This window comes from Eulemur rufifrons, chromosome 6 (assembly GCF_041146395.1).
Source record: "Eulemur rufifrons isolate Redbay chromosome 6, OSU_ERuf_1, whole genome shotgun sequence".
NCBI classification, from domain to species: Eukaryota; Metazoa; Chordata; class Mammalia; order Primates; family Lemuridae; genus Eulemur; species Eulemur rufifrons.
The window spans coordinates 104,475,413-104,499,916 of NC_090988.1; the positions used below are offsets into that span (position 1 = coordinate 104,475,413).

Here is a 24,504-nt window from a genome sequence, read left to right on the forward strand (position 1 = left end):
GTGGCAGGCGGGGCGGGAGGCCTACCCTGCCCGGGGTCCAGAGCCCACCAGGCCCTTGGCTGACTGCAGAGGCCGCTGCTGCCGGTGGCGTCGTCCTGGGCTCCATCCCGGGCCCGGCCGTGCCGGGCAGCCTCTGGACAGGGCTTCGGGGACCCCGCCGGGCGGAGTGGGAACGCCCAGCTCATCAGACCGGTTGCTTCCCTGGGAGATGCGTTTCGTGTGGAAAAATCCCGGGAGACAAGTTTGTGCGGCACACAGCAGGCCTGGAGGCGGACACCTGGGACGGGCCGGGCCCGCCCTCCGCCCCCCTCCCCCCCCCCCCCCCGTCCCCTGCCGGGTCCCCCAGGCCCACCTGGGCAGCGTGACAGGGCAGCTCGCCCAAGAGGCTTGTGAGAGGGCCTCGCGTGGACGGCCCGGGCCACGTGGGGACAGAGGGGCTTTGGTTTGCGGGAGCCCTGAGGGTCTCCTGGCAGCCCGTGGTGTCCTGTGTCTCTGCGGCCCAGTGCCTGCCCGGGAAGCCGAACCTGGGCTCTTTCCTCTGCCGCTGTGGCCTGAGGCTGGTGAAGACTGTGGAGCCGCCTCCCCGCCAGCCCCAGACTGGGAGGGGCCCTGCCCAACTCCTGCGACCAACCGGCAATCGGCTCTGTGGTCCCCGAGTGTCCCCCTCCCTGGAGCAGCACTGGGGAGGAAGCACAAGGAGGATGCGTGAAAGTGGGCTTCCTGGAGGAGGTGGCAGCAGGGAGGCATCACCCAGGGAGCTTAAGAAGCAAAGAGGAGGGGGCTCCGTGTGAGCGGCAGGGCCTGGACCCCCTGCGGTGGCCAGCAGGCTGGGGGCCCGGGAGCTGGGGTCTCCAAGGGTGGGCAGGGCCAGGTGGGTCCCCCGGTGGCAGGTCCCTCCCAGAGCGCAGCTGGGGTGGGCGGGGCGGGGCCGGTGCAGGGGCTGCGCCACCCCACCTGGGTGCGCCCAGCGGGAGGTCGGACCCCAGGTGGAGGGGGGCCGTGGTGGGTCTCACACAGCAGGAGGGGGAGGTTGGGGAGAAAGGCGCGAGGATGTGAAAAGCAGAGTAATCTTCCAGAACAAAACCCAGGAGTGTGCTGAAGCCGGTCCTCCGCCAGGCAGCCGGCAGGGCCGGGGTGGGAGGGTCCGTGTGACCTCCAGGTGTGGGCGAGGCTCCAGACCCTTCCGACATCTGGGTCCGGCTCCAGCCAAGTCCAGCCCGGGCCCCCCGTGAGCACCGCCCTGGCCCCTGCCCCAACCCTGGGCTGCGGGTGGGGCGGCTCCAGCCCCTGGGCCCCCACCCCTGCCTCGTGCCCTCGCTGGAAGTAGCAGAGGGCGGGGCGGGGCGGGGCTTCTGTCTGTGCACACCGCGGTCCTCACGGCGTCTGTCCTGTCCCGCCGCTTGTCCTTTCACAGACGCCCGGAGCTCTTCCTGGGGCTGCCCCGGCTGTCTGGGGATGGGTCTCTGGGAGCCCCCTGGGGTCTGGCAGGGCACAGACGTGACCACGCTCAGCCGCCCACAAGCAACGCTGCCCGTCAGGGTGGCCACAGGGACATTGTGGCTGCTCTCCAGAGGTCCCCAAAAGGCGCTGAAGGACCCCGGAGGGAGCAGAGTGGCTGGAGCCGATGGACAGATCCTGGTGGGGGAGAGGGGCTGGGAGTAGGGGGTGCTTTCCCAGGGGGCGCCAGCCTCCGTGGGAGAGTGGACAGAGGGGCCGGGAGGCAGCGAGACGGGGGGCAGTGGCTGGTGGCCCCACGGTGGCCTGGCAGTGGCAGGGGCTGGAGAGCAGCAGCTGCTCCCCCACACCGGTGGGCGCCCGTCCCTGCAGCAGGGACAATGGAGTGCCCGGCACACTGTGTTCCTACTGTCCTCCGTCCTCGCCGGGACCCTGCTTTACAGATGGGGAAACTGAGGCTCTGCAAGGCTCATAGGTTTCCAGAAGTGACCGTGAGTGGCAGCAGGAGTGGGCTGGGGGCAAGCTGGCGGGGCGGGGCGTCTTGGCAGGGTCCCCGGTGGTCCCTCACTGGGAACAGGCCAGAGAGGAGGGTTATGCTGTTTGCCCTCTCTCTGTGGTTTAGGGTTTGTTTCGTTTCATCAAAGGACACAGATTCATCCCCTGTGCCTGTGAGTCCTCTGCTGTCCTCACGGCCCTCGGGGGCTGCTTGTCTCTCTCCACCTTGGTTGGCTCCCGAAGGCCTGGCGCTCTGAGCTCGGTGGCTCCGGCTGAGTCCGGGCTGTGCCGCTCTGGGCGCCGCTTTGCTTTCTCGCCTTGGGCCTCGGCAGACGTTTCCCCGACTTCCAGCTGCTGGATCCCGCCGGGCCCTCCCGGGCAGGTGGGCGACTCACTCCCACCGTCCGATGCCCACGGGGTCTTTCTCCAGAAGCCCAGGAGCTTTTTGGCATCAACATTTCCAGCTTTCGACTCCGTGTAGTTCGGAAACTTCTCTTCTGCTGTGTTGCCGGCAGGTCTGCGTCCTTCTGCCTCTCGGGGTCACCTCTGCGCCCGCCCTGTCTGACCCCCGTGCCCTCTCCAGCTTGCCTCCTGCGCTCCCCACTGGGCTTTGCACTCCGCCCATTCTTATTTTTTGAAGTTGCTGAAGTGGCTTTAATGTTGTAAAGACTCTTTTTTTCTCTTCCCTTTCTTTCTCAGGTGCTGCCAGAGGATTTGTGTTTCCTTGTTTCCACCACTGGCTTTTTAAAAGCTCCCTCAAACGGCACACCGGCCCCGCGCTCCCCACGCTGCGCTAGGATTCGCGTTCCGGGCGGCAGCGCTTCCGTCTGTCCCCACTGCTGTTCCCTCGGTGCCCGACGCAGGGCGGACGCCGGAGAAACAGGTGCACAGAGACGAGGACGCACGCGTGAGCCGGTGCGGATCCCGCGGGCCTGTGTGCGGAGCTGCTCCTGCTTCCCGGGGCCCAGGCCTCCTCTGACGCGCAACTTCTGCCTGTCCTCTCCGTCTCGTCTCTCCGTGGTTCCTGGAGTCGGTAGGTGCCCCCGGACCCAAGGCTGGTTCTTCTCCGGTCGTGAAGCACCTGTGCATGGAAGCAGCCCCCCCTGGACCGGACACTCGGGCGCACCGAGCGGCAGCACCGCGGGGCTGGTGTAGGTCCGTCGGGTCCCACCCTGGGGCGCCTGTGCCCTGCGGCCCAGCAGGACTTGCGAGGCCCGAGTGACGCCGGTGACTGAATGTCTGCCCACGCCTGCAGCCCCAGAACCGATGCCCCTTCCCTAACCCTGCCAGCGTTGCCGTCTCTAGAATCTTCTTGGAGCCAAACTGGAGTGTCCACCTGGTGCCTCCTTCAGCTCCACCCTTCCGGCTGCCCGGCGTCCACGGCGAGGAGGACCCGCGGATGCAGCCTGGGTGAGCCTCGAGGACCGCGTGGGCTGCTTTCCACCCGCGTGAGCGGCAGAATGTGACCCCCGCGCTGGTCCCAGAACCTGTGGCCGTGGCCTCGCCGGGCAAAGGGGCTTTGCAGATGTGACGTGGTGAAGGGGACGTCATCGGGGCTCTCTGGGCCCACAGCACCCATCAGGGTCCTTGCGAGAGTGGGGCAGGAGCGGCAGCGTCACAGGCGATGGGACGACGGAGGCAGAGGAGGAAGATGCCGACTGCTAAGCTTGGCAGGGATCTCCCACGCGGCCCCTGGAGTCTCGGGAAGGAAAACCGCCCTGCCGACACCTGAATTCCAGGACACTTGTTACAGCAGCCGTAGGAACCCGCACAGGCCCAGAGCGCGGGCCTCCCTCCCAGGCTGAGAACAAGCCGAGACCCCAAGGGCGGCGCGGTCCTGGCCACCCCCAGCCCAGCACAGGACCCCAGCGGGTGAGGTGGGACCGACACCCAGGTTCTGTTGTAAGAGCAAAGGGGACTGACTGGGGACGGCCACCTGCTCTCTGCTCGGGGTGGGGAGGGCCGGCGTGTCGCGGAGACCGGACTCCACAGGCTCAGGTGGAAGAAACCCCCCCCGCCTCGGGGCCCAGTGGTCTGGGAGCGGAGGGTGGGGCAAGCGAGAGGGAGTGTCCAGGGTAGGGGGCAGCACCCGGGGGTCCAGGACTCCCTGCCCCCCCCCCCAGAGAACAAGGCACAGAGGACAAGTCAGAACTAAAAAAAATATTTCATTTCATTCTGAATAAAAAACGGAACAGACAGAACTCCCGGAAATCCTGAAAACAATGTCATCGCTACAGCAAAATTTCACAGAAATCATGGCAGAGTGTGGGGACCACGGCCAGGCCCCCACCTGCTGTGAAGGCTGCCTCTCGGGAGGAGCATGGAGCAGGGCCCCCCCGGAAGGCCAGAGAGGGGTGGGCACAGGTGGTGGCTGCGCCGTACGGTGAGCCCTGCCGGGGCCCTGGGGACGGGGCTCAGGGCCGCCCTGGAATCCGGCGGTCGGGGGGGGGGGGTCGCCGTCTTCAGGATCCAGCCTCTCGGGCGCCCCCCCTGGTGCGTGTGCCCCACATGCCTCTCCGGGAGTGGAAGTGGTGGTAGAAGTTCCTCAGGCGGAGCCGCTCCACCTCCAGCCCCGCCTGCAGGACCCTGGGGGAGGGCAGGGCACGTCAGGACCCTGGTCCGGGGCTCGGGGTGTCAGGGTCGGGGCTCAGGGCCACCAGAGGGCCTACAGGACGGGGCACAATCAGTTCAAGGCTGTCCGCGTGTCTGCAGGACCCCGGGGGTGGGGAGTGGTCTCTGGGCCCACGGGATCCTGGGGGATGGGGGGCAGAGACCTCAGCACGAGGCTCCCGAGGGCCGTAACCCCCTCCCCGTCCAGAGGTGGGGGCGGTGGTCACCTGTCCAGCAGCTCCCAGTCCTCGCCCCCCCACCGGTCTCGGAACTCCTCCGTGTTCATGCCTCCGACCCGGTCGAAGTCTGACTTGTAAATCCCGAAGAGGCCGAAGCCGTTCACCTCCCAGTAGCCTGGGGCAAGGAGGGGGTGCCTCTCAGAGCCAGGGCCTGCAAGGCTTCCTCCCCAAAGGGCCACCACCACAGGGCTCTCGGTGTCACCTCTTGGCGCTGGGTCATAGCCAGGAGCCCCTCAGGACTGGGGTACTGGGGAGGCGCTGGGGACTGGGGGAGGCAGGGGTCCTGGGCACTCCAGGTGACTCTACCTTCGTGGCTGGAGGGACCCCTGGCATTACTGCGGGGCGGGGACACTGGGGCATTACCGTGCGGGTCCCCCGGGGAGCTCCCGCAGCCCAGGCGCATGACCACGGGCGCGAAGGCCAGCCGGCCCTCCACGCAGTGCTTGCGGATGCCGTCCAGGATGTTGGCGGGGAAGTGGATATGCAGGTCGCAGAGGAAAACGATGCTGCTGGCGTCCTGCGGGCCGGGAGGTCTGAGCCCCGCCTCTCCTCCCTCGGCACCCTCCTGCGCCCGACACCCCCTCGCCCACAGACCTCCACCGAGTCCACTCCAGCTTGCAGCCCGGCGGAGCGCTCGAAGTTTCCGGTTCGCCTCAGGTACTGGTACCTGCGGGGGAGTCACAGGCACTGATCCCTGGGGTGGGGGTCGGGAAGACCCAGCGCCCGGGGGAGGGAAGACGCTCTGGGTGCTCCCAGGCGGTGGGGCGCCGTTACCGGGGCAGCCGCGCCGCGCGCAGGGCCCGCTCCACGTCCATGTCCTCGCTCTCGAAATCCACCAGGACCACGCTGAAGTGCGCGTCCCCGGTGCGCGCGTGCAGCGCGGCCATGTCCGCCAGGAACTGCGCCACCCAGCGCGCCTGGTTCTTCACTGGAGGAAGGGGGCGCACGTTGAGCCGACCCCCAACTCGCCCTTGCGGCCCCGGCTCGGGAGAGCCTCATCCCAGCCGCCCCACGCCCTGTCCCCGGCATCAGGTCCCCATTCCCACGAGGCCTCCTGGGGCGCCCCCCTAGGTGGGCCTCCCACCGCCCTGCCCACCTGGCACGATGAAGTGCACCATCACGTCCTGGCGCCAGGCCAGGCGCAGTGGCCGGCAGAGCTCCGGGCGGCCGTCGGGGCGCACGGAGGCGGCGGGCACGGGCTCGGGACTTTCTCCGTCGGCGTCCCCGGCGCGCGCCCCAGGCAGTCGCAAGAAGACGTACTCGGACAGGCGCAGGCGGCCGCCCCCGCGCTCCTGCAGCTCCAGCTCCAGCAGGAAGCGGCTCCCCCGCGCGGAGTCCCGGCGCTTCTCCACGTTCACGATGCGCAGAAGCGCAAAGCGCCTGCGGGGCGGGGCGGTCAGGCCCAGACTAGAGCCCTGGGCTTCGAGCCCGCACCCCAACCCCGGTTCTCCCTGCGGGTCTCGCCACCAGCCCCGGGAACTGAGCAGACCGCGGGGGTGGGCGGGACAGCTCCAAGCCTCCCTCCCCGCCACGCCCCGCACCACACCTCCAGCCGACTTTGCACCGCCCCCTCCCCAGGCCGCACCCCCAAGCCCCGCGGCCTCTGGCCCCGCTCACGTCCGAAGTAACGGTTAGGCCCCGCCGGCCTGTCGGGTTACTCCCCTGCCCAGAAACCTTCAGGACTTCTCCACTGCCCCGGGACAAGGTTCCAGGGCCCCAAAGGGCATCCTAGGACCTTAAGCAGCTCCTCACTTGTGGCCTTACGGCTCGCCCTGGGGGGGGAGGGGGTTGGGGGGTGGGGGGGGGCAGACTCCCGCTTCCCACTGTCCTGCGGTGGCCCCAGCCAGGGTGCTGAGGAGCCTCCTTTTGCCCCAGGCGCCAGCTCAGGGCTGTCCTGATCCTAACGGACCCGCTGCCAGCCCCGCCCTTCTCTTCTCCCTGCCCACGCGGCGCCCCCCTCTCCCCATCCTGAAAACACAGGACCCTGGCCGGGCGCGGTGGCTCACGCCTGTAATCCCAGCACTCTGGGAGGCCGAGGCGGGAGGATCGCTCGAGGTCAGGAGTTCGAGACTAGCCTGAGCAAGAGTGAGACCCCTGTCTCTACTAAAAAAAAAAATAGAAAGAAATTAACTGGACTAAAAATATATAGAAAAAATTAGCCAGACATGGTGGCGCATGCCTGTAGTCCCAGCTACTCGGGAGGCTGAGGCAGGAGGATTGCTTGAGCCCAGGAGTTTGAGGTTGGTGTGAGTTAGGCAGACGCCACTGCACTCACTGTAGCCTGGACAACAAAGCGAGACTCTGTCTCAAAAAAAAAAAAACAAAAAAAAACTAAAACACACACACACACAGGACCCTGCCCTAGGCCAAGGTCTGGCCATTCTGCCTTATGGGAGACCAGGACCCTTCACCTGGGGGCCCCGGGGTGACCACTGAGGAGTCCAAATTGCTCCCCCAACTCCTGCCCATCCCCACCATGCTCACACCAAGTGTTGGGGACTTTCTGCCCCAGATACTGTCTCTCTACACTCTTGCTCCTTGGGGCCACACAGACCTTTGCACCCAGATGGGCAAAAGTAGGGCACAGCCATGACCACCCTGGCTGGACAGATGCCCTCATGCCCAGGGGATGATGAGCTGCTCACTCTGGGGACGCTTAGAGCCAAAGGCAGGTGTGTCCCGAGCTGCCCAGAATCCAGCACCCCCAGCCCTGGGGCCCAAGCCTGTCAGTCACCGTCCTGGGCTTCCCCCAGGCAGTGGCACAAAGGGGTCAAACTCCGACCCTGCCCAAAACCTGTCGTGCACAAGAAAAATGAGTCCTGAGCATGGCTCTGTCTTGGTCCTCTGCCCCCCGCCACCCCGGCCTCCTGCCCTTGAAGCAGCCTTTGCCCCAGGTCACCACTGTCCCCATACAGATTCTACCGCGTTTTCAAGGCTGTGCACAGAGGAAACCCCCTCTTCTTAGGGAATGCCACAGGGCCTCCTGAGACCAAATTAGCCCCCTTGCTCCCCTGCCTGCATGCGGTGGAGACAGGACTGGATCCTGGGGCCTGGGGGCACCGGAGGGGCCAAGAACTCTGCACCTCCCCTGCAGTCAGGCCCAGAGGTCCTGGGCTTCGCCCTCGGCGGTTTCTGGCCCCTGAACGGGGCCATCTGCCCAGCAACTGGCAGGGACTGATGCTGACTTCTGTGGCTCCATCCTTGGGCCCAGGTCCTGGGTGGCAGACGTGGGGCTTGCAGGGACGGGGACAGGGGAGCCAGCCCTGGGAGGCCCCCACGGGTAGACAAGGCTCTGGGCAGTAGGAAGGCTGGGCAGGGCCTGGGGCTTCCCTGGGGGACGCGTCAGCCCCACCCGCACACTGTGGAGCCCGGGGAAGGGCTGAGGCCGGCGTCTCCTCCCCAGCTGCGCCCGTACCCGCCATGGCGCGCGTGGAGCCGCTCCATGTACTGGGCCACCACATCCACCGCCTCGGCCTCCGGCAGCTGCAGGTTCCCGGACACGTTGCACCGCAGGTCGTTCCAGTCTGAGCGCAGCAGCTCGAAGTCCACGGCGCCCACGCTGAACGTGCGCTGCCAGTCGATGGCCTCTTCCCGCCAGCGGCCGAGGGGCCGGCCAGCGGCCTCCTCGCTGTCCTCTGACGCAGCCTCGTCACCGGGGGCCCCATCCTCTTCCCCTTCCTCTTCCTCCTCGCCCTCCCCGGGCAGCTGTGGCCTGGACACCTGGGACAAGCTCAGGAAGGAGGTCACAGACTGTGTTTCAGACGAGGAGTTCGAGTCCACTGTGGGCCCCGCGGGTCCCAGCGTGCCCGCCTGGCCCTCCCGGCCCTCCTGGGAGGCCTGCAGCCGGGCGGGGGGCCGCAGCCGTGTGGCCTGGGGGCCGCCGGTCCTGCGGCCGTGGGGCCGGGGTGGGCGCGGGGGCGCCCGCAGCTGCACTCTGGGCAGAGGCCTGGGGCGCAGGAAGGTGCCAGGGAAGTGTGACCAGTGCCGGCTGCGGGGCGCGGGGGCCTGGGGCGATGCCCGCTGTCCTGGCCGCACCCTGGTCACATACACCTTCGGGGCCGGCTGCTGGGCCGCAGGGCGGGGGGGCGGAGCGCGGCCCAGGAAGAGAGGCAAGGTGCGGGTGGCCCGCGCAGCCCAGCTCAGGGCCCGGGACTGCCGCCGGTTCCGCTCGTCCTGGGGGCTGGGAGGTGCTGGCTGGGCAGCCGTGGCTCTGGCCTCGGTGGGGGCCACAGGGGCGGGGGACAGGCGGCCGCTCTGCGGTGGGGACGGCTCCCTGGGCTCCAGGCTGTCGAGCAGCTCCCCGTCGTCCAGGAGGTCTGCAGAGAGCGCAGGTTGAGGCCCCCACGCCCAGCCAGGCGAGGGCTGGGGGCGCTGGGGCAGCTCACCGTCGGGGTTGAGGAAGAGGAAGGCTCGGCGCTGGACCTCCTCCTCGTCATCTTCCTCCCCCTCCTCCTCCTCGTCCATCTTCATGTATTTATAGAACCCAAACCTGGGCAGGGGAGGGGCGTCAGAGACCCGCCAGCCACAGCCCCGCCCCCACCTGCTCCTGGAGCACCCGCCCACCTACCTTTCCAGGTACAGCGGAGACTCGCGGTAGAAGCACTTGTTGTCCGTCTCCATGTGAGTGAGGCGGGTGTGGTCATTGGGGTAAACGAAGGAGAGGTACACCTGGGGGCGGGGCAGAGGGCGTGGGGGCGGGGCAGAGGGCGTGGGGGCGGGGCAGAGGGCGTGGGGGCGGGGCAGAGGGCGTGGGGGGGCAGTCTCCCCGAGGGCCGGAGGAGGTTCAGGGGAGGCTTGGACAGGCGTCCCGGGTCCCGGGTCTTACAAATTGCAGTCCCTGGTATCTGGCGATGGGGAAGTCCTTGACCACGTAGGTGGGGGCGTAGGCGCAGGGCTCCAGCACGTCCTCCAGGCTCGAGGGCTCCATCCGCGGAGCTGCAGGAGGGGCGGTCACAGAGTGGCTGGAGCACAGGCCCCCCGCCCCCCACGGACCCCCTGGTCACAGAGTGGCTGGAGCACAGGCCCCCCCGCCCCCCACGGACCCCCTGGTCACAGAGTGGCTGGAGCACAGGCCCCCCGCCCCCCACGGACCCCCTGGTCACAGAGTGGCTGGAGCACAGGCCCCCCCGCCCCCCACGGGCCCCCCGGCCCCCCACGGACCCCCTGGTCACAGAGTGGCTGGAGCACAGGCCCCCCGCCCCCCACGGGCCTCCTGGTCACAGAGTGTCTGGAGCACAGGCCCCCCGCCCCCCACGGGCCCCCCTGCCCCCCACGGGCCCCCTGGTCACAGAGTGGCTGGAGCACAGGCCCCCCCGCCCCCCACGGACCCCCTGGTCACAGAGTGGCTGGAGCACAGGCCCCCCGCCCCCCACGGGCCCCCCTGCCCCCCACGGGCCCCCTGGTCACAGAGTGGCTGGAGCACAGGCCCCCCCCGCCCCCCACGGGCCCCCTGGTCACAGAGTGGCTGGAGCACAGGCCCCCCGCCCCCCACGGACCCCCTGGTCACAGAGTGGCTGGAGCACAGGCCCCCCCCGCCCCCCACGGACCCCCTGGTCACAGAGTGGCTGGAGCACAGGCCCCCCGCCCCCCATGGGCCCTCCTGCCCCCCATGGACCCCCTGGTCACAGAGTGTCTGGAGCACAGGCCCCCCGCCCCCCACGGGCCCCCCCGTCCCCCACGGACCCCCTGGTCACAGAGTGGCTGGAGCACAGGCCCCCCCGCCCCCCACGGGCCCCCTCTCACTGAGGAAGAAGGTGTCCCTGGGGTCTGGCCGCAGCATGTCTGCGCTGGGCTCCTCCTGCGGCTGATGCCTGCCCACGTGGCTGGCCGGAGACTGGGGGACGTGGGCCACGTGGTCCATCTTCAGGGCCGACTCGTCTGTGGGCAGAGCAATGGGCAGAGCAATGCTGGGCTCCCAGGGGTGCTCAGAACCCTCTCAACCCTGCCCCCCCAGACTACCCCAGAGGCGCCCCCCGCACCTGTGTACAGGGAGATGTGGGCAGAGCCGATGACCTCGAACTTCAGGCCAGGCAGGAAGGCTCGCCACTGGGGGGCAGAGAGGGCGGGGGTTGGAGGCAGGACCTGAGGGAAGGGAGGGGTCTTCCTGGCTGGGGCTGGGGACTCATGGGCACATTCCCTTAAAGGATGCAGGAAGCTCGGAGGGTCTGTGGGAGAGGGGTCCTGGGGTCCCGAGAAGGGCGGTGGGGAGGCGGGGGGAGGCGGTCCAGAAGGCCGAGGCCCCGGGGCAGGTCCGGACCCCAGGCTCCCTGGCCTCCCGCACTTCCCAAGATCGTCCTGGCCCATGGCCACGGCTTCCAACCCCAGGGGCACTGCTGGCCCTCCGGACCCAGCACCCCTCCGCAGGCCTCCCCGTGCCCCTCCCACCCTTCCACCCTGGGGCTCCCGGGGCTGCCGTGGGCCCTTCTGCCCCAGCTCATCCTGGGCCCTCAGGGTCCCGTCACACCTGTGTCTCCAGCCCGGGCCCTCTGCCCAGGTGAGCAGGGGTGATACCCCCCACACCAGACACACGCAGCATCCCACGTGTGGGGCCAAGAGCCCCTGCCCAGCACCCCGACTCCGCCAGATGCCAGGCCCTGGGTCCTCTGTGTCCTTCCCTCCCTCCATCTGCTTGGCTCAGGACCAAAGGCCACTGTCCCTCTCCACAGTGGCCATCGGGCTTTCCCTGAAACGCAGCTCCAACTGCCTCCTCAGGACAAAGCCCCAGCTGTCCAGAGCAGCCACCAGGCCCGTCTGCATCCCACAGACACTTGTCCGTTCCCTTGTGCCTGTCCTGCTCTGCACCCCCCACCCCAAACTCTCCCCACCGCACCCCCGCTGGGCATCTCTCTTCCCAGACTCCACTCGGGGTCCGTCCTCAGTGAAGCCCCGAGACCCCAGCGGGCAGAGCACAGCCCCCGGCCTCAGGCCCACGTGCCTGGGCATCTGCTCTGTCGGCTCCCGGGGAGGGGGCAGCTGGAGGGGGGTCCCGGGAAGCTCCCGCAGAGGGGGCAGCTGGAGGGGGGTCCCGGGAAGCTCCCGGGGAGGGGGCAGCTGGAGGGGGTCCCGGGAAGCTCCCGGGGAGGGGGCAGCTGGAGGGGGGTCCCGGGAAGCTCCCGCGGAGGGGGCAGCTGGAGGGGGGTCCCGGGAAGCTCCCGCAGAGGGGGCAGCTGGAGGGGGGTCCCGGGAAGCTCCCGGGGAGGGGGCAGCTGGAGGGGGGTCCCGGGAAGCTCCCGCAGAGGGGGCAGCTGGAGGGGGGTCCCGGGAAGCTCCCGGGGAGGGGGCAGCTGGAGGGGGGTCCCGGGAAGCTCCCGCAGAGGGGGCAGCTGGAGGGGGGTCCCGGGAAGCTCCCGCAGAGGGGGCAGCTGGAGGGGGGTCCCGGGAAGCTCCCGGGGAGGGGGCAGCTGGAGGGGGTCCTGGGAAGCTCCCGGGGAGGGGGCAGCTGGAGGGGGGTCCCGGGAAGCTCCCGCAGAGGGGGCAGCTGGAGGGGGGTCCCGGGAAGCTCCCGCGGAGGGGGCAGCTGGAGGGGGTCCCGGGAAGCTCCCGGGGAGGGGCAGCTGGAGGGGGTCCCGGGAAGCTCCCGCGGAGGGGGCAGCACTCACGCCCACTTCCACGTGGTCCGAGCCCCGGTCATCCTGCTTGTGCAGCACCTCGAAGTAATACCTCCGGGAGGCCATGAGCCTGGGGACACGAGGAGCTGGGGTCGTGTCCCCACCAGGCCCGGGAGCCCCAAACAGGTGGAGAGCCCAGAGAAGGGGGTGGGCGGCTCCCTCACCCTGCAGGGCTGGTCCCTTGCAGGGCAGGGGTCTGGCGGGGTGGCATCTGCGCAGCGTGTGCGTGTGCACGGGATGAGGACCTCACGCAGCCGCCCTCTCCCACCCCCGTGCACGAACACACGTGTGCATGCACCGGTGAGCGCAGCACACACGCGGGGCCACTCACCGCCTGGGCTTGGACACCTGGGAGCTGAACTTGGTGAATTCCCCAGGTGCCGTCCACTCAGAGCCAGTCTGGGGGTGACACAGCAAGGTGGTGCACCCTCTGCTTGGGGGCACCAGACCCACCGGGTCCCCATTCCCAAGAGGCCGGAGGGGACAGGTGACCGAGCTGCAGGAGGCCAGGCGGAGACCGAGGGGGCGGGGGCGGGGCGGGGGTACCTTGCCCACAAAGGCCACAAGCTGGGCGGCCACTGGGCTCTCGTCCGGGCTGAGCCAGAACTCAGAGTTGTCGTCTGAAGCCACCGAGAACTGGACATCGCCTAGTCCGTGAGACAGGGCTCAGGGGGGTGGGGCTCTTCAGGACACCCCTCCCCCAGGGCACCCCACCTCCGCACCATCTCTTGCTGGGTGGATGAAGCCAAAAATCCGGAGCCCATAGTTCTTCCACTTGGGGGACACGGCCAACTTCTTCACAGTGGTGCGGAGCTGGGGGGCAGCAACAGCATCAGACCCACTGCCGGCTCCTGGCCGCCCCGTACCCCCTTCCCGGCTCCTGCCCGCCCCGCACCCCCCTTCCCGGCTCCTGCCCGCCCCGCACCCCCCTTCCCGGCTCCTGCCCGCCCCGCACCCCCCTTCCCGGCTCCTGCCCGCCCCGCACCCCCTTCCCGGCTCCTGCCCGCCCCGCACCCCCTTCCCGGCTCCTGCCCGCCCCGCACCCCCTTCCCGGCTCCTGCCCGCCCCGCACCCCCCTTCCCGGCTCCTGCCCGCCCCGTACCCCCTTCCCGGTTCCTGCCCACCCTGCACCCCCCTTCCCGGTTCCTGCCCGCCCCGCACCCCCCTTCCCGGCTCCTGCCCGCCCCGCACCCCCCTTCCCGGTTCCTGCCCGCCCCACACCCCCTTCCCGGCACTCACGTGGGGGAACAGCGGGAAGTGCAGATTCCTTCTCAGGTGGCCCACGGCGCCCCCACACCAGTCCTCGAACACGTGCAGGTTCACCTGCCCCTTGTACTGGGGGGAGGGGAGGACCTTACCTCCTGCACAGCCCACTCCACCCCACCTCCCAGGTCACCGCAGGCCCAGCAGAGCTCACCTCCTCCCGCCACGGGGGTGTCTGTCGGGTGAGGTTCAGGGAGGGGGGCCTCCCAGCGCCCCCCAGAAGCAGCATGTTTGGGTCCCGGCCTTCGGGCTGAGGGAGCGAAAGGGCAGCAGGGTCAGGGGTCGAGGGGCAGGGAGGAGCCACCGTACCACACACACACCAGGATGTAACTGTACAAAGACCCCTTTCAACACCCAGCACGTCACCCCCAATACACCTGCCCAAGCAGACACTGGCCATCCCACACGCCAACACCCAGCACGTCACCCCCATGCACCTGCCCAAGCAGACACTGGCCACCCCACACGCCAGCACCCAGCACGTCACCCCCCATGCACCTGCCCAAGCAGACACTGGCCACCCCACACGCCAACACCCAGCACGTCACCCCCCATACACCTGCCCAAGCAGACACTGGCCACCCCACACGCCAACACCCAGCACGTCACCCCCCAATACACCTGCCCAAGCAGACACTGGCCACCCCACATGCCAACACCCAGCACGTCACCTCCGATACACCTGCCCAAGCAGACACTGGCCACCCCACACGCCAACACCCAGCACGTCACCCCCCATACACTTGCCCAAGCAGACACTGGCCACCCCACACGCCAACACCCAGCACGTCACCCCCCAATACACCTGCCCAAGCAGACACTGGCCACCCCACACGCCAACACCCAGCACGTCACCCCCCAATACACCTGCCCAAGCAGACACTGGCCACCCCACACGCCAACACCCAGCACGTCACCCCCCAATACACCTGCCCAAGCAGACACTGGCCACCCCACATGCCAACACCCAGCACGTCACCCCCCATGCACCCGCCCAAGCAGACACTGGCCACCCCACACGCCAACACCCAGCACGTCACCCCCCATGCACCCGCCCAAGCAGACACTGGCCACCCCACACGCCAACACCCAGCACGTCACCTCCGATACACCTGCCCAAGCAGACACTGGCCATCCCACACGCCAACACCCAGCACGTCACCCCCATGCACCTGCCCAAGCAGACACTGGCCACTCCACACGCCAACACCCAGCACGTCACCCCCATGCACCTGCCCAAGCAGACACTGGCCACCCCACACGCCAACACCCAGCACGTCACCCCCCAATACACCCGCCCAAGCAGACACTGGCCACCCCACACGCCAACACCCAGCACGTCACCCCCCATGCACCCGCCCAAGCAGACACTGGCCACCCCACATGCCAACACCCAGCACGTCACCTCCGATACACCTGCCCAAGCAGACACTGGCCACCCCACACGCCAACACCCAGCACGTCACCCCCCAATACACCTGCCCAAGCAGACACTGGCCACCCCACACGCCAACACCCAGCACGTCACCCCCAATACACCTGCCCAAGCAGACACTGGCCACTCCACACGCCAACACCCAGCACGTCACCCCCCATACACCTGCCCAAGCAGACACGGGCCACCCCACACGCCAACACCCAGCACGTCACCCCCCATACACCTGCCCAAGCAGACACTGGCCACTCCACACGCCAACACCCAGCACGTCACCCCCAATACACCTGCCCAAGCAGACACTGGCCACCCCACACGCCAACACCCAGCACGTCACCCCCAATACACCTGCCCAAGCAGACACGGGCCACCCCACACGCCAGCACGTCCATGCACTCAGACCCGGGGCTCCAGGCCAGCACGGCCGTCCACGCTTGGTGCCGGGGCCCACGGACAGGCCGCGCCGCGTGCCCCTTACACACACCCACGGACAGGCTCCCAAGGCCACAAGTGGCCGCGGGCTCTCGCGTGCTTGTGTACACGCATGCTCTTCCTGCACCGGCTCACCACCTGCTCCTCCTCGAGACTCTCGCTGGAGTCCTCGGCCCTCTGTGTGGACGGCGCGGCCCGGACACCCTGGCCGTCGGTCACACTGGTCAGCTTCTCGCCATCTGCGGGTGGCACGTGAGGCATGTCTGGGCGCAGGCTCTCTCCAAGGCTGCGGCACCTGCTGCTGGGTCAGTGGGCGGCAGAAACCCGCATCCCGCGTGGCCGGAGCAGGGCAGGAAGGCTGTGGCGTCCACTCATCACGCCCACCCTTCTAATCCCCCCTCTGGTGGGGCAGCCGGGGCGGAGCCCTCCCAGGTCCTTCCCAACCCCCAGCGGGGTGAGGGAGCAGAGTCGTGTGCACACATGGTGTGTACAGGCGTGCACGTGAACACCCTTCCAGCCTCCCCGTCGAGTGGCTCTGCCTCCAGGAAGCCCTCAGGACTGCTCCTGCCCTCGGCACTCTCCCAGGTGCTGGAGTGGGGCCTGGAAAGCCAGCACTGTCACCCGCAGGCTGAACCAGCTCTGGCCCAGGGCACCGGTGCCGCCTGCTGTCTCTGAAGCCAGGGACAAAGGAACCCTGGCACCACCTTGGGCAGAGAGGAGCCAGCACCCAGTCCTGTCAGCCAGAGGACCTGGGCCAAGGGGCCCTGGAAAGAGACTGTCCCCTGGGGGAGCCTTCTCCAGTCTGCCTGTGGACATCTCCACAGCCTGCCCCTCGGGCCTCCTCCACTTCCTGGACGTCCTCCATATGCTGTGGACCCAAACATCCCGCATGCCCTGGGGACCAGCCTGTGCGGGGGAGGCTTCGCTTCACCCCTTCTGCCCCTGCTGGTGCCCACCCAGGGACGCCCTGTCCCGGAGCAGCCTCTGCTTCAGGGCCAAGCCCGTCCCTCGACACCCGTGCCCGTCCCTCAGTCCAGCCCTCAGGAGTGCAAATCCTGCACCGGCGGGCTCAGACGTGGCGGGCTGGGCCCCCTGCCCCCATCTCTGCCTGCGGAGACCCTGCAGGGCCCGCCAGGGCTCCTTCCAGGTTCTTGCCCCAGTCCCTCTCCTGCCCAGCTGGGAGATGAGCCCCTATAGCACCCTGCCCAAATCCCTACAGCCCCCCAAACTAAGTCCAGACACCTCGGAGTGCTGGGAGCCTTCTGCGGTCGGGGTCCCGGCCTGGGCTGCTGCCACTGTCCTGCAGGGCTTGAGCCCCACGCAGTGTGTCCGGATGGGCCTCCCAGCCCCTGGCTCCGCCTTCCCTCAGGGACCTCTGCACAGCCTGCTGGACACCACCCAGGGCTGCAGACACAGCGATCAGGACAGCCTCGGCCTGCCCAGTGCGCAGCTTCTCACAAGCCCTGGCCTGTGGGGCCCAGGTGGCGGCTGCTCCCAGGAGCAGCCAGCTCTGGCCCAGGGCACCAGTGCCGCCTGCTGTCTTTGAAGGCAGGGACAAAGGAACCCTGGCACCACCTTGGGCAGAGGGGAGCCGGCACCCGGTCCCGTCTGCCAGAGGACCTGGGCCAAGGTGGCCCTGGAAAGAGACTGTCCCCTGGGAGACAGTCTCCTCCCAGGAGAAGCCACAGTCCTGTTCTTGAAGCTCCGCCCACCGGCAGCAGAGGGCTCCTCCAAAGTGGGGTTCCTCTTCCTCAGGCCCTTCCAGCTGGTCAGGAAACCAGACTGGGGGGGGGGCGGGGGCTGGGGCTTCAGAAAGCCACAGAGGTGCCCAAGGAGGGGCTGGTTCTGTTACTTGTCACGGGGTCAGCTCTGGGTCCTGCCCTATCTGCTGACAGCTGTTGGGGGGGCTTCTTTTAGGGATTGAGCAGTGCTGGGGTCTCTTGAGGGTGTGGCAGCTGTGAGGCGCATAGGTTGGGGTAACCCAGAGACCCTCCGGGGGTCCAGACAAGCCCCGGACCCGTGGCCTGGGGGCTGGTAAGACTCTGCAGAGCGAGGTGTGCAGGCGCAGGAGGGGACGGGGGGCTTGGGCAGGTGGGGGGCAGGTAGGGCTGAGCAGGGGGCTTTGGGCCCCTCAGGTGGAGCAGCCCAGGGTCCTGAGTCACATCACTGTTCCTAGTCTGCAGGAGGAGACAGCCCCACCCCAGGCCCCAACCTCAGGACACCCGGCTTCCTACACAGGGTCAGAGGCAGCACAGCTGGGACCTTTCCTGCCCGAGGGGGGGCTTCTGCTCCTGCCTTGAGCTGTTCACCTCCCTTCCTTGCACCCAGGTTCAGGGGCCCTCTGCCCCCCTCCTTGCTTTGCACTCCAGGTTCAGGGGCCCTCTGCCCCCCTCCTTCCTTGCACCCCAGGTTCAGGGGCCCTCTGTCCCCTCCTTCCTTGCACCCAGGTTCAGGGGCCCTCTGCCCCCCTCCTTGCTTTGCACCCAGGTTCAGGGGCCCTCTGCCCCCCTCCTTCCTTGCACCCCAGGTTCAGCGGCACTCTGCCCCCCTCCTTGCTTTGCACCCCAGGTTCAGGGGCCCTCTGCCCCCCTCCCTTCCTTGCACCCCAGGTTCAGGGGCCCTCTGCTCCCCTCCTTCCTTGCACCCAGGTTCAGGGGCCCTCTGCCCCCCTCCTCCCACCATCACCCGTGCCTTCCTCTGTCTGGGGTGCCCTTTCCCCAAAGTTGTGTGTCAAAGGTCACCATCTGCAAGGGGCCCTCCCCCAGCTCACCAGAGTTGATCTGCTTTGTGGGTTCACTGCCCCCTGGGGACGTGGCGCGAGGCCCCGGCAGAGTTTACTCTGGGCAGTTCGGGCTCCCCAGGCTGGGCACGCGTGCCAGGCCTCGCCCCGCAGCACACAGGCGGCTCGGACCCAGACCGCTGGTTTAGGGGGGCGTCCCCTCCAGAGAGGGTTCTGACTGCACTCCGCCAGCCCGGCCCCGGTCTGAGGCTGGACTCCTGGGCGACCGCCCTCCCCGCCCCCTGGCAGCAGATGGGGAAACTGAGGCCCGGCTAAGCAGGCAAGTGGTGGCGGTGGGGCCTTCTCGGGCCTCTAGGAAACCCCAGCAGAGGCGGGGGGCGAAGTCTCCCCAACGGCCCACCCACCGTTAGCTCCAGCCCCGCCGGATCCAGGCCAGGTCCGAGACCTCACAGGTCGGGGACGCTCCCCAAGAGGGTCGCGCACGTCACTGCTGACGTCACCGGGCGTCCGGCAGAGCCGCGCCCCCTCCCCCAATATCGCAGAGCTGGGGGCCGCGGGCGGGGCTCCGGCGGGTCTGGCCCTGGCTGCCCCCCGCCCCCAGGCGCGCGTCCCCCCTACCTCGCCCGTAGCCCGGCCGCTGGCGCGGCGCGCGGCCCTGGCGCGCCAGGCTCAGGTGCACGTACGTGAGCCACGCGGCGCAGGTGAGCAGCAGCAGCAGCAGCAGCAGCTTCATCTGTTTGCGGACCTTCTTCACCGGGAACCACGGCATCGCGGCCGCCCGCCCCCGCCGCGCTCAGCGGCGCCGCATCCCCGGCCCCGCCGCGCTCAGCGCCCGCGGCCCCGCATGGCCCTTTGTCCGCCGCCCTGGGCGCGGGCCCGGGTGGGCGGCGGGAGCGGCGGGAGCGGCTGCTCGCGGGGCCCCCGCCCGCCCGGCCCGGCCGCTCGCGGCTCCGCGCTTCTCGGGGCCGCGGCGGGACCGAGCGGCACCCGCGCCGCGGAGCCGCCGCCGCGAAACGGACCGGCGGCCGCGCCAATCGGGCCGGGCCAGCCGCGGGGAGCCAATCCGCGGCGCGGGGCGGGGCGGCGTGCCAGGGTGTGCCGGCTCCCGCGCCGGCTCCCGCTCCGCGGACGCGCGCGTCACCTGGGCCGCGCGGCTGGCGCGCGGGGGCGCCGAGGACGGCGACGCGGGGACAGGGGCGGCGCGGCCGGGCCTGGGGACGCTCGGGGCGCGGGGCGGGCGGGCAGCTGCTCCAGGAGTCTCGGGGGCCCCTTGGAAGCGGCGGGACCAGGGAAGGGGTCGGACAAAATGGAGGAAAGCGGAGGGAGGCGACGAGCCGGGGACACCTGGGGCTGGCCGAGGGGGATGATGCGGGCAGGGGGTTGCTCCGGCGAGGCCAGGCTTCACCCTGAGGCTGCGAGGAGTCACCTTGGCCTGGAGGGCCAGGTCCGCGGGGGGCGAGGTCAGAGTTCGGGCCTCGGGAGGGCGCCCTGAGGTTGCGGAGAGAGGAGCGGGGCGCTCGGGCTGCGGGGCTGCGGGTCGACGTGTGCGTCCACCTGGCCGCCGCGCCGGGTTCCCGACCTGGCCTGGGCCGCACCGCCCCTCCCTGCCCGCGCTGCCCCCGCCAGACCCCCCGCAGCAGCTGCCAGCGCGCCTCTTCCCCCTCCTGCTCAGTCGCCCCCTGCTGTGTAACGGAGCCCCAGCCTCGGGGCGGCAACGACAGCTGTCGGTCCTGTGCGTCAGGAACGCGGGACGAGGCCACGGCTCTCTCTGCTCCACGACGTCGGGCCGAAGGTGGGAAGACATGGATGGCCTGGAGTGACTGGTGGCTGGGCTGGAGTCACCTGGGGACTCGCACCCTGGCCTGGGTGCACCCTGGTTGGGAATGGCTGGGCTCAGCGGGGACGGTTAACCAGGGCACCTGCCCGGCCGCTCCGGTGGGTTGGCCTCCAGGTCCACCACACAGGGCAGAGCACCTAGCCGCCCCACTCCGGGTCTGCCACACACTGTCACGGGCACCCAGGTTCGCCATACCGCCTCTCTGTCGCCTCTTTTATTTCAACCTCAGGCATAGAATCCAGTTGGTCACACCCCACTGTTTATATCTGACCTGCGAACAATACCCAAATCTTTTCAAACCTTCCTGCACCCCATCAACTCCTGTTCTCATCCCCTCCCTCCTCCCGTCCACTTTCCACGTTTGTTATGCGCGTTTTCATTAAAACGTATACCAAGCTGTGTGTATTTTAAACACTACAGTAATAGTACTGGTTTGTATGGCTCATTCTGTGTCTTGTATTTCCGCTGAACCCCATATTCTCACACATACCTTTGTGGCCGCGTGTGCTCTAACGCCTCCCGCCACTTCCCACTGCCTGGCGTCCCCGTGTGCCCATCATCCGGCCGGTAGACACTGCCTGTGTCCCGGGGACCCTGAGACCTGTGGGCCCAGTAATGAACCAGACGAGAAGGTTCCTTCTTGCTGGGGTTATGCTTTACTCGGCAGAGACAAACAAGAGAACATGTAATAATGTTGCCTGGTGGTAAGTGCCATGAAGAAAATAAAATGGAGTGATGGGTTAGAGTGGTTTTGGGGAGGCTTGCCTCAGCTAGAGTGGCAGCTCTTGGGGGGCTGACGTCTGTTTGACACATGAACAGCAGCTTTGGAAAGCCGGCGTTGGACAGCATCAGGAGAGGTGCATCTGGGACGCTGCTGCCTTTGTGGGTCCGCGGCTGGGCGATGTCCTCTGTCGATCTGGAAGCCAGCAGGTGGAGGGAAGGGAAGAAGGCAGACAGAGCAACCGAGGGACCAGCTGGGATCTGCCAGGCACTTCTGTCCCCTCTGCCACCACCTCTAGCCTTTCACACCTACCCACCCCAGTGGCCCTTTAGAGAGTAACGTCTAACCCCAAACACGGAGGGAAAGAGGTTCCGGAGCTGGGTCCCCAGCTTAACCGAGTTGACGTTCAAACAACCCAGCAGCGCCCCCTCTTGACAACTCAGCAGGCACACTTGTCAAAACCATATTTAGTTTACACATAGAAGCAAAAGCAAAATCGTGCTTCTGGCCAGTCGCCACGGCTCACGCCTATAATCCTAACATTCTGGGAGGCCGAGACGGGTGGATCATTTGAGCTCAGGAGTTCAAAACCAGCCTGAGCAAGAGCAAGACCCCGTCTCTACTAAAAAATAGAAAGAAATTAGCTGGACAACTAAAAATATACAGGAAAAATTAGCTGGGCATGGTGGTGCATGCCTGTAGTCCCAGCTACTTGGGAGGCTGAGGCAGGAGGATTGCTTGAGCCCAGGAGTTTGAGGTTGCTGTGAGCTAGGCTGACGCCACGGCACTCTAGCCAGGGTGACAGAGTGGGACTCTGCCTCAAAAAAAAAAAAAAAAAAAAGGGCAACAACCTATTTCTATTAATTTGATTCTTAAAATTATTTTTAAAAAATCATGCTTCTGCTTAAAATGATGCAACAACTATCCCAACCAAAACTAGGCTGTCTCTCCAGAAGAAACTGAACGAGCTTCACATCGTTTTATCCGCATTTGGGTGATCCTCATTCTTCTAGCCGAGTGTCTATCTCTGCGCATCTAACACCTAGACACTCCCAAAGACAGAGTTATATGACACAAACACTGAAATGTAGGTGAGCCATTAACACATTTTGTGTTAGGGGGATGGGAGAGGGAAAGAGGAAGAAAGCACATCCGTTAGTACAAGTGCAAACATCACTCGCGTGAGGACGAGAAGTTCTCAGCATCACCACAGTCCTGTGGTCATAGCTGGTGCGTCTTTATAACTCTCCTCTGCTGTCACTCATTTGTGTTGCCTCTGTCCTCGGCAAGCACCTCAGCAGGTCTTGGCTCTTTGCCGGGTGGGGTGACCCAGCCCATTCCTGCAAGGCCCGTGCTGTTAGCAGCTTTGCCTGTCGGGGTGGTTCTGGTCCCCTATAGGCATTTTCTGTCGAACTCGGAGCAAGGAACATCCTGGGAGATCTCCTGCCTCCCAGACCTCCCCTCCTTACCCCCATGCTGTGTAAAACCCCAAGCTCCCCTGGGTAGGACCATGCACCCCAGCCAGCACTGTGCCCCTTGTTGGTCCCCTGGTGTGGGCAGGCAGGGGGCCAGGTGGCAGGCTCAGCTTCCAGTAGAGCGCGTGCCCTGGTGGAGACGTTCTAGGGTTCGTCCAGGGTCCAGGGGTTCCTTGGACGTGGGACGTTCGGTTTTAAACCTGGGAAAGTCCCAAGCAAAGCAGGATGAGTTGGTTGCCTGGAATCTAAGACCTCTAGGCCAGCAGAGTGCAAAGCTGCAGGGAAGGGAAGCAAACACTTCACCTGTGGCTCACGAGTGAGAACGGCCACGGAGGAAGCGCTGCCGTCTCCGCTCTTTCGCTCCTTCGCTCCTGCACCGTGAGCCCAGGCCCGGGGGAAGCCGAGGTCTGACGCTGATTCTGAGAGTCTGGCTTCGTGCCGGACGTTGCCCCATCCGTGCTGCTGCTGCTCAGCGAGCGCCAGCACGGAGTCTCCAGAAGGCTGTGCCACCGTTCCATCAGGCGTGCCGTGAGCCCAGCGAGTCCCACGAGCGTGGGCCCGTCGCCGCTCCCCCGACAGAAGTGATGCTTGTGGGGTGCGGTGAGGATGGACAAGGCATTCCGTGGTTTTGGCAGATGCGCTGCAGGCAGGGAAGGTGCATCTTCAGCCAGAGCACGCCTGTCCTTGTGGGAACATGGCGCCCGTCCCCGTGGGAACATGGCGCCCGTCCCCGTGGGAACATGGCGCCCGTCCCCGTGGGAACATGGCGCCCGTCCCCGTGGGAACATGGCGCCCGTCCCCGTGGGAACATGGCGCTGCCCCGTCCATGATGGTTGGTCTGTGTCGGTCTGTGCTGTGGGCAGCTGGGCTGCATCTGGATGGCCCTGCAGAGTGGAAGTCCAGGTTGCAGGCCATGCATAATCTCCGTCCCCACCGCTGAGGACAAGGGGTGCTTCCTCAAGGGCACTGGGGTCCCCTCATCCAAGGGGCTCGGGGTGTGGGTGGGGTTGAGGGGTCACAACCCTTGATTGTGGTGACCCAAGTCAGACTTCTTGTTATGAACTGAGCATGTCCCCCCAGATCCACGCTGAAGCCCAGCCTCCAGTGCGGTGGTATCTGGAGGTGGGTTCCTGGGAGGTGACCAGGGTGGGACGAGGTCCCGAGGGAGGGGCCCCCGCGGGGTCAGAGCCCTTCTGAGGGAGCTCAGACAGCTCCCCTCTCCCCCCGCCCCACTCGTGGCACGCACTGAGGAAGGACCATGGGGGACACAGGGAGATGGAGGCGCCCCACGAGACAGGAGAGCCCCACCCTGCGGCAGCCTGGTCTCAGGCCTGCAGCCCCCAGCACCGTGAGAAAGTAAGTTTCTGTCCCCTGGTGTTTTGTTCTGGCGGCCCGAGCCGACTAACACACTTCCCTGCACCACTCCTAGAGTGTTTCCGACCGTACGAAGCAGGTGGGATGTAGCAGGCTGCCCATAACCTGGGGATGCCATGGCTGATGCGCAGGTGCAGCTGTTCCCATCACGCTTTGCGGCGACCACGCCCCCCCCACCCTGTCCTGCTGTGCTGGGACCCCAGAGGCCCCATTGCCAGGGTGGCTCCCAGAGGGTGTTGGGCCCGTCACTGTGTGTTTCTCAGAGCCCGGGCGAAGGCGAGGGGACCTCTGGGTCCCCCAAGGGACACAGGGAGGAGGGGCACATGTGCAAAATACAGCCAGTTTAGCATCTTAAAAAATGAATGGACTTTATTTTTTAGAACAGTTTTAGATTTACCAGAATATTGAGCAGAGAGTGCAGAGTTTTCCTGTGCCCCCCGACCCCGTGAGCAGTCTCCCTGTTATTGACATCTTGCATTAGAATGGCATATTTGTTATAACTAATGAACCGATATTGATACATTGTTATAGTATTAACTAAATAAAGTCCACACTTGTTTCAGATTGCCTCAGTTCTCCCCTGCTGTCCTGGTTCTGTCCCAGGACCCCAACCAGGACGTCACCTGACAGTCAGTTGGGCCGTGTCCCCAGCCTCCTCTGGGTATGACAGTTTCTCAGAGTCTCCTTGTGTTTGAAGACCTGGACAGTTTTGGGGGTGCTGGTCGGGTGTTCCTAGGACGCCCTCTATTGAGGTATCTCTGCTCTCTCTATCATGATCAGCCTGGGGTTATGGGTTTTGGGGAGAAGATTGCAGAGGGGAA

The 24,504-nt window shown here is 66.9% G+C and overlaps 1 protein-coding gene across 1 annotated transcript; it reads right to left on the reverse strand.

Annotated features, from left to right (window-relative positions):
• Positions 1-4,412: 4,412 nt before the first annotated feature.
• On the reverse strand, positions 4,413-19,045 carry B4GALNT4 (beta-1,4-N-acetyl-galactosaminyltransferase 4). The gene is made up of 20 exons (XM_069471905.1): positions 18,895-19,045; positions 15,672-15,775; positions 13,824-13,919; positions 13,646-13,741; positions 13,129-13,219; positions 12,953-13,053; positions 12,738-12,805; positions 12,398-12,476; positions 10,778-10,844; positions 10,542-10,676; positions 9,625-9,734; positions 9,367-9,467; positions 9,185-9,288; positions 8,215-9,115; positions 5,896-6,179; positions 5,574-5,727; positions 5,394-5,466; positions 5,163-5,316; positions 4,788-4,914; positions 4,413-4,536 (listed from the first exon to the last, which is right to left on the reverse strand). Exons 1-20 carry the CDS (start codon positions 19,043-19,045, stop codon positions 4,413-4,415), a joined length of 3,120 nt encoding a protein of 1,039 aa, XP_069328006.1.
• Between the last annotated feature and the right edge of the window lie 5,459 nt (positions 19,046-24,504).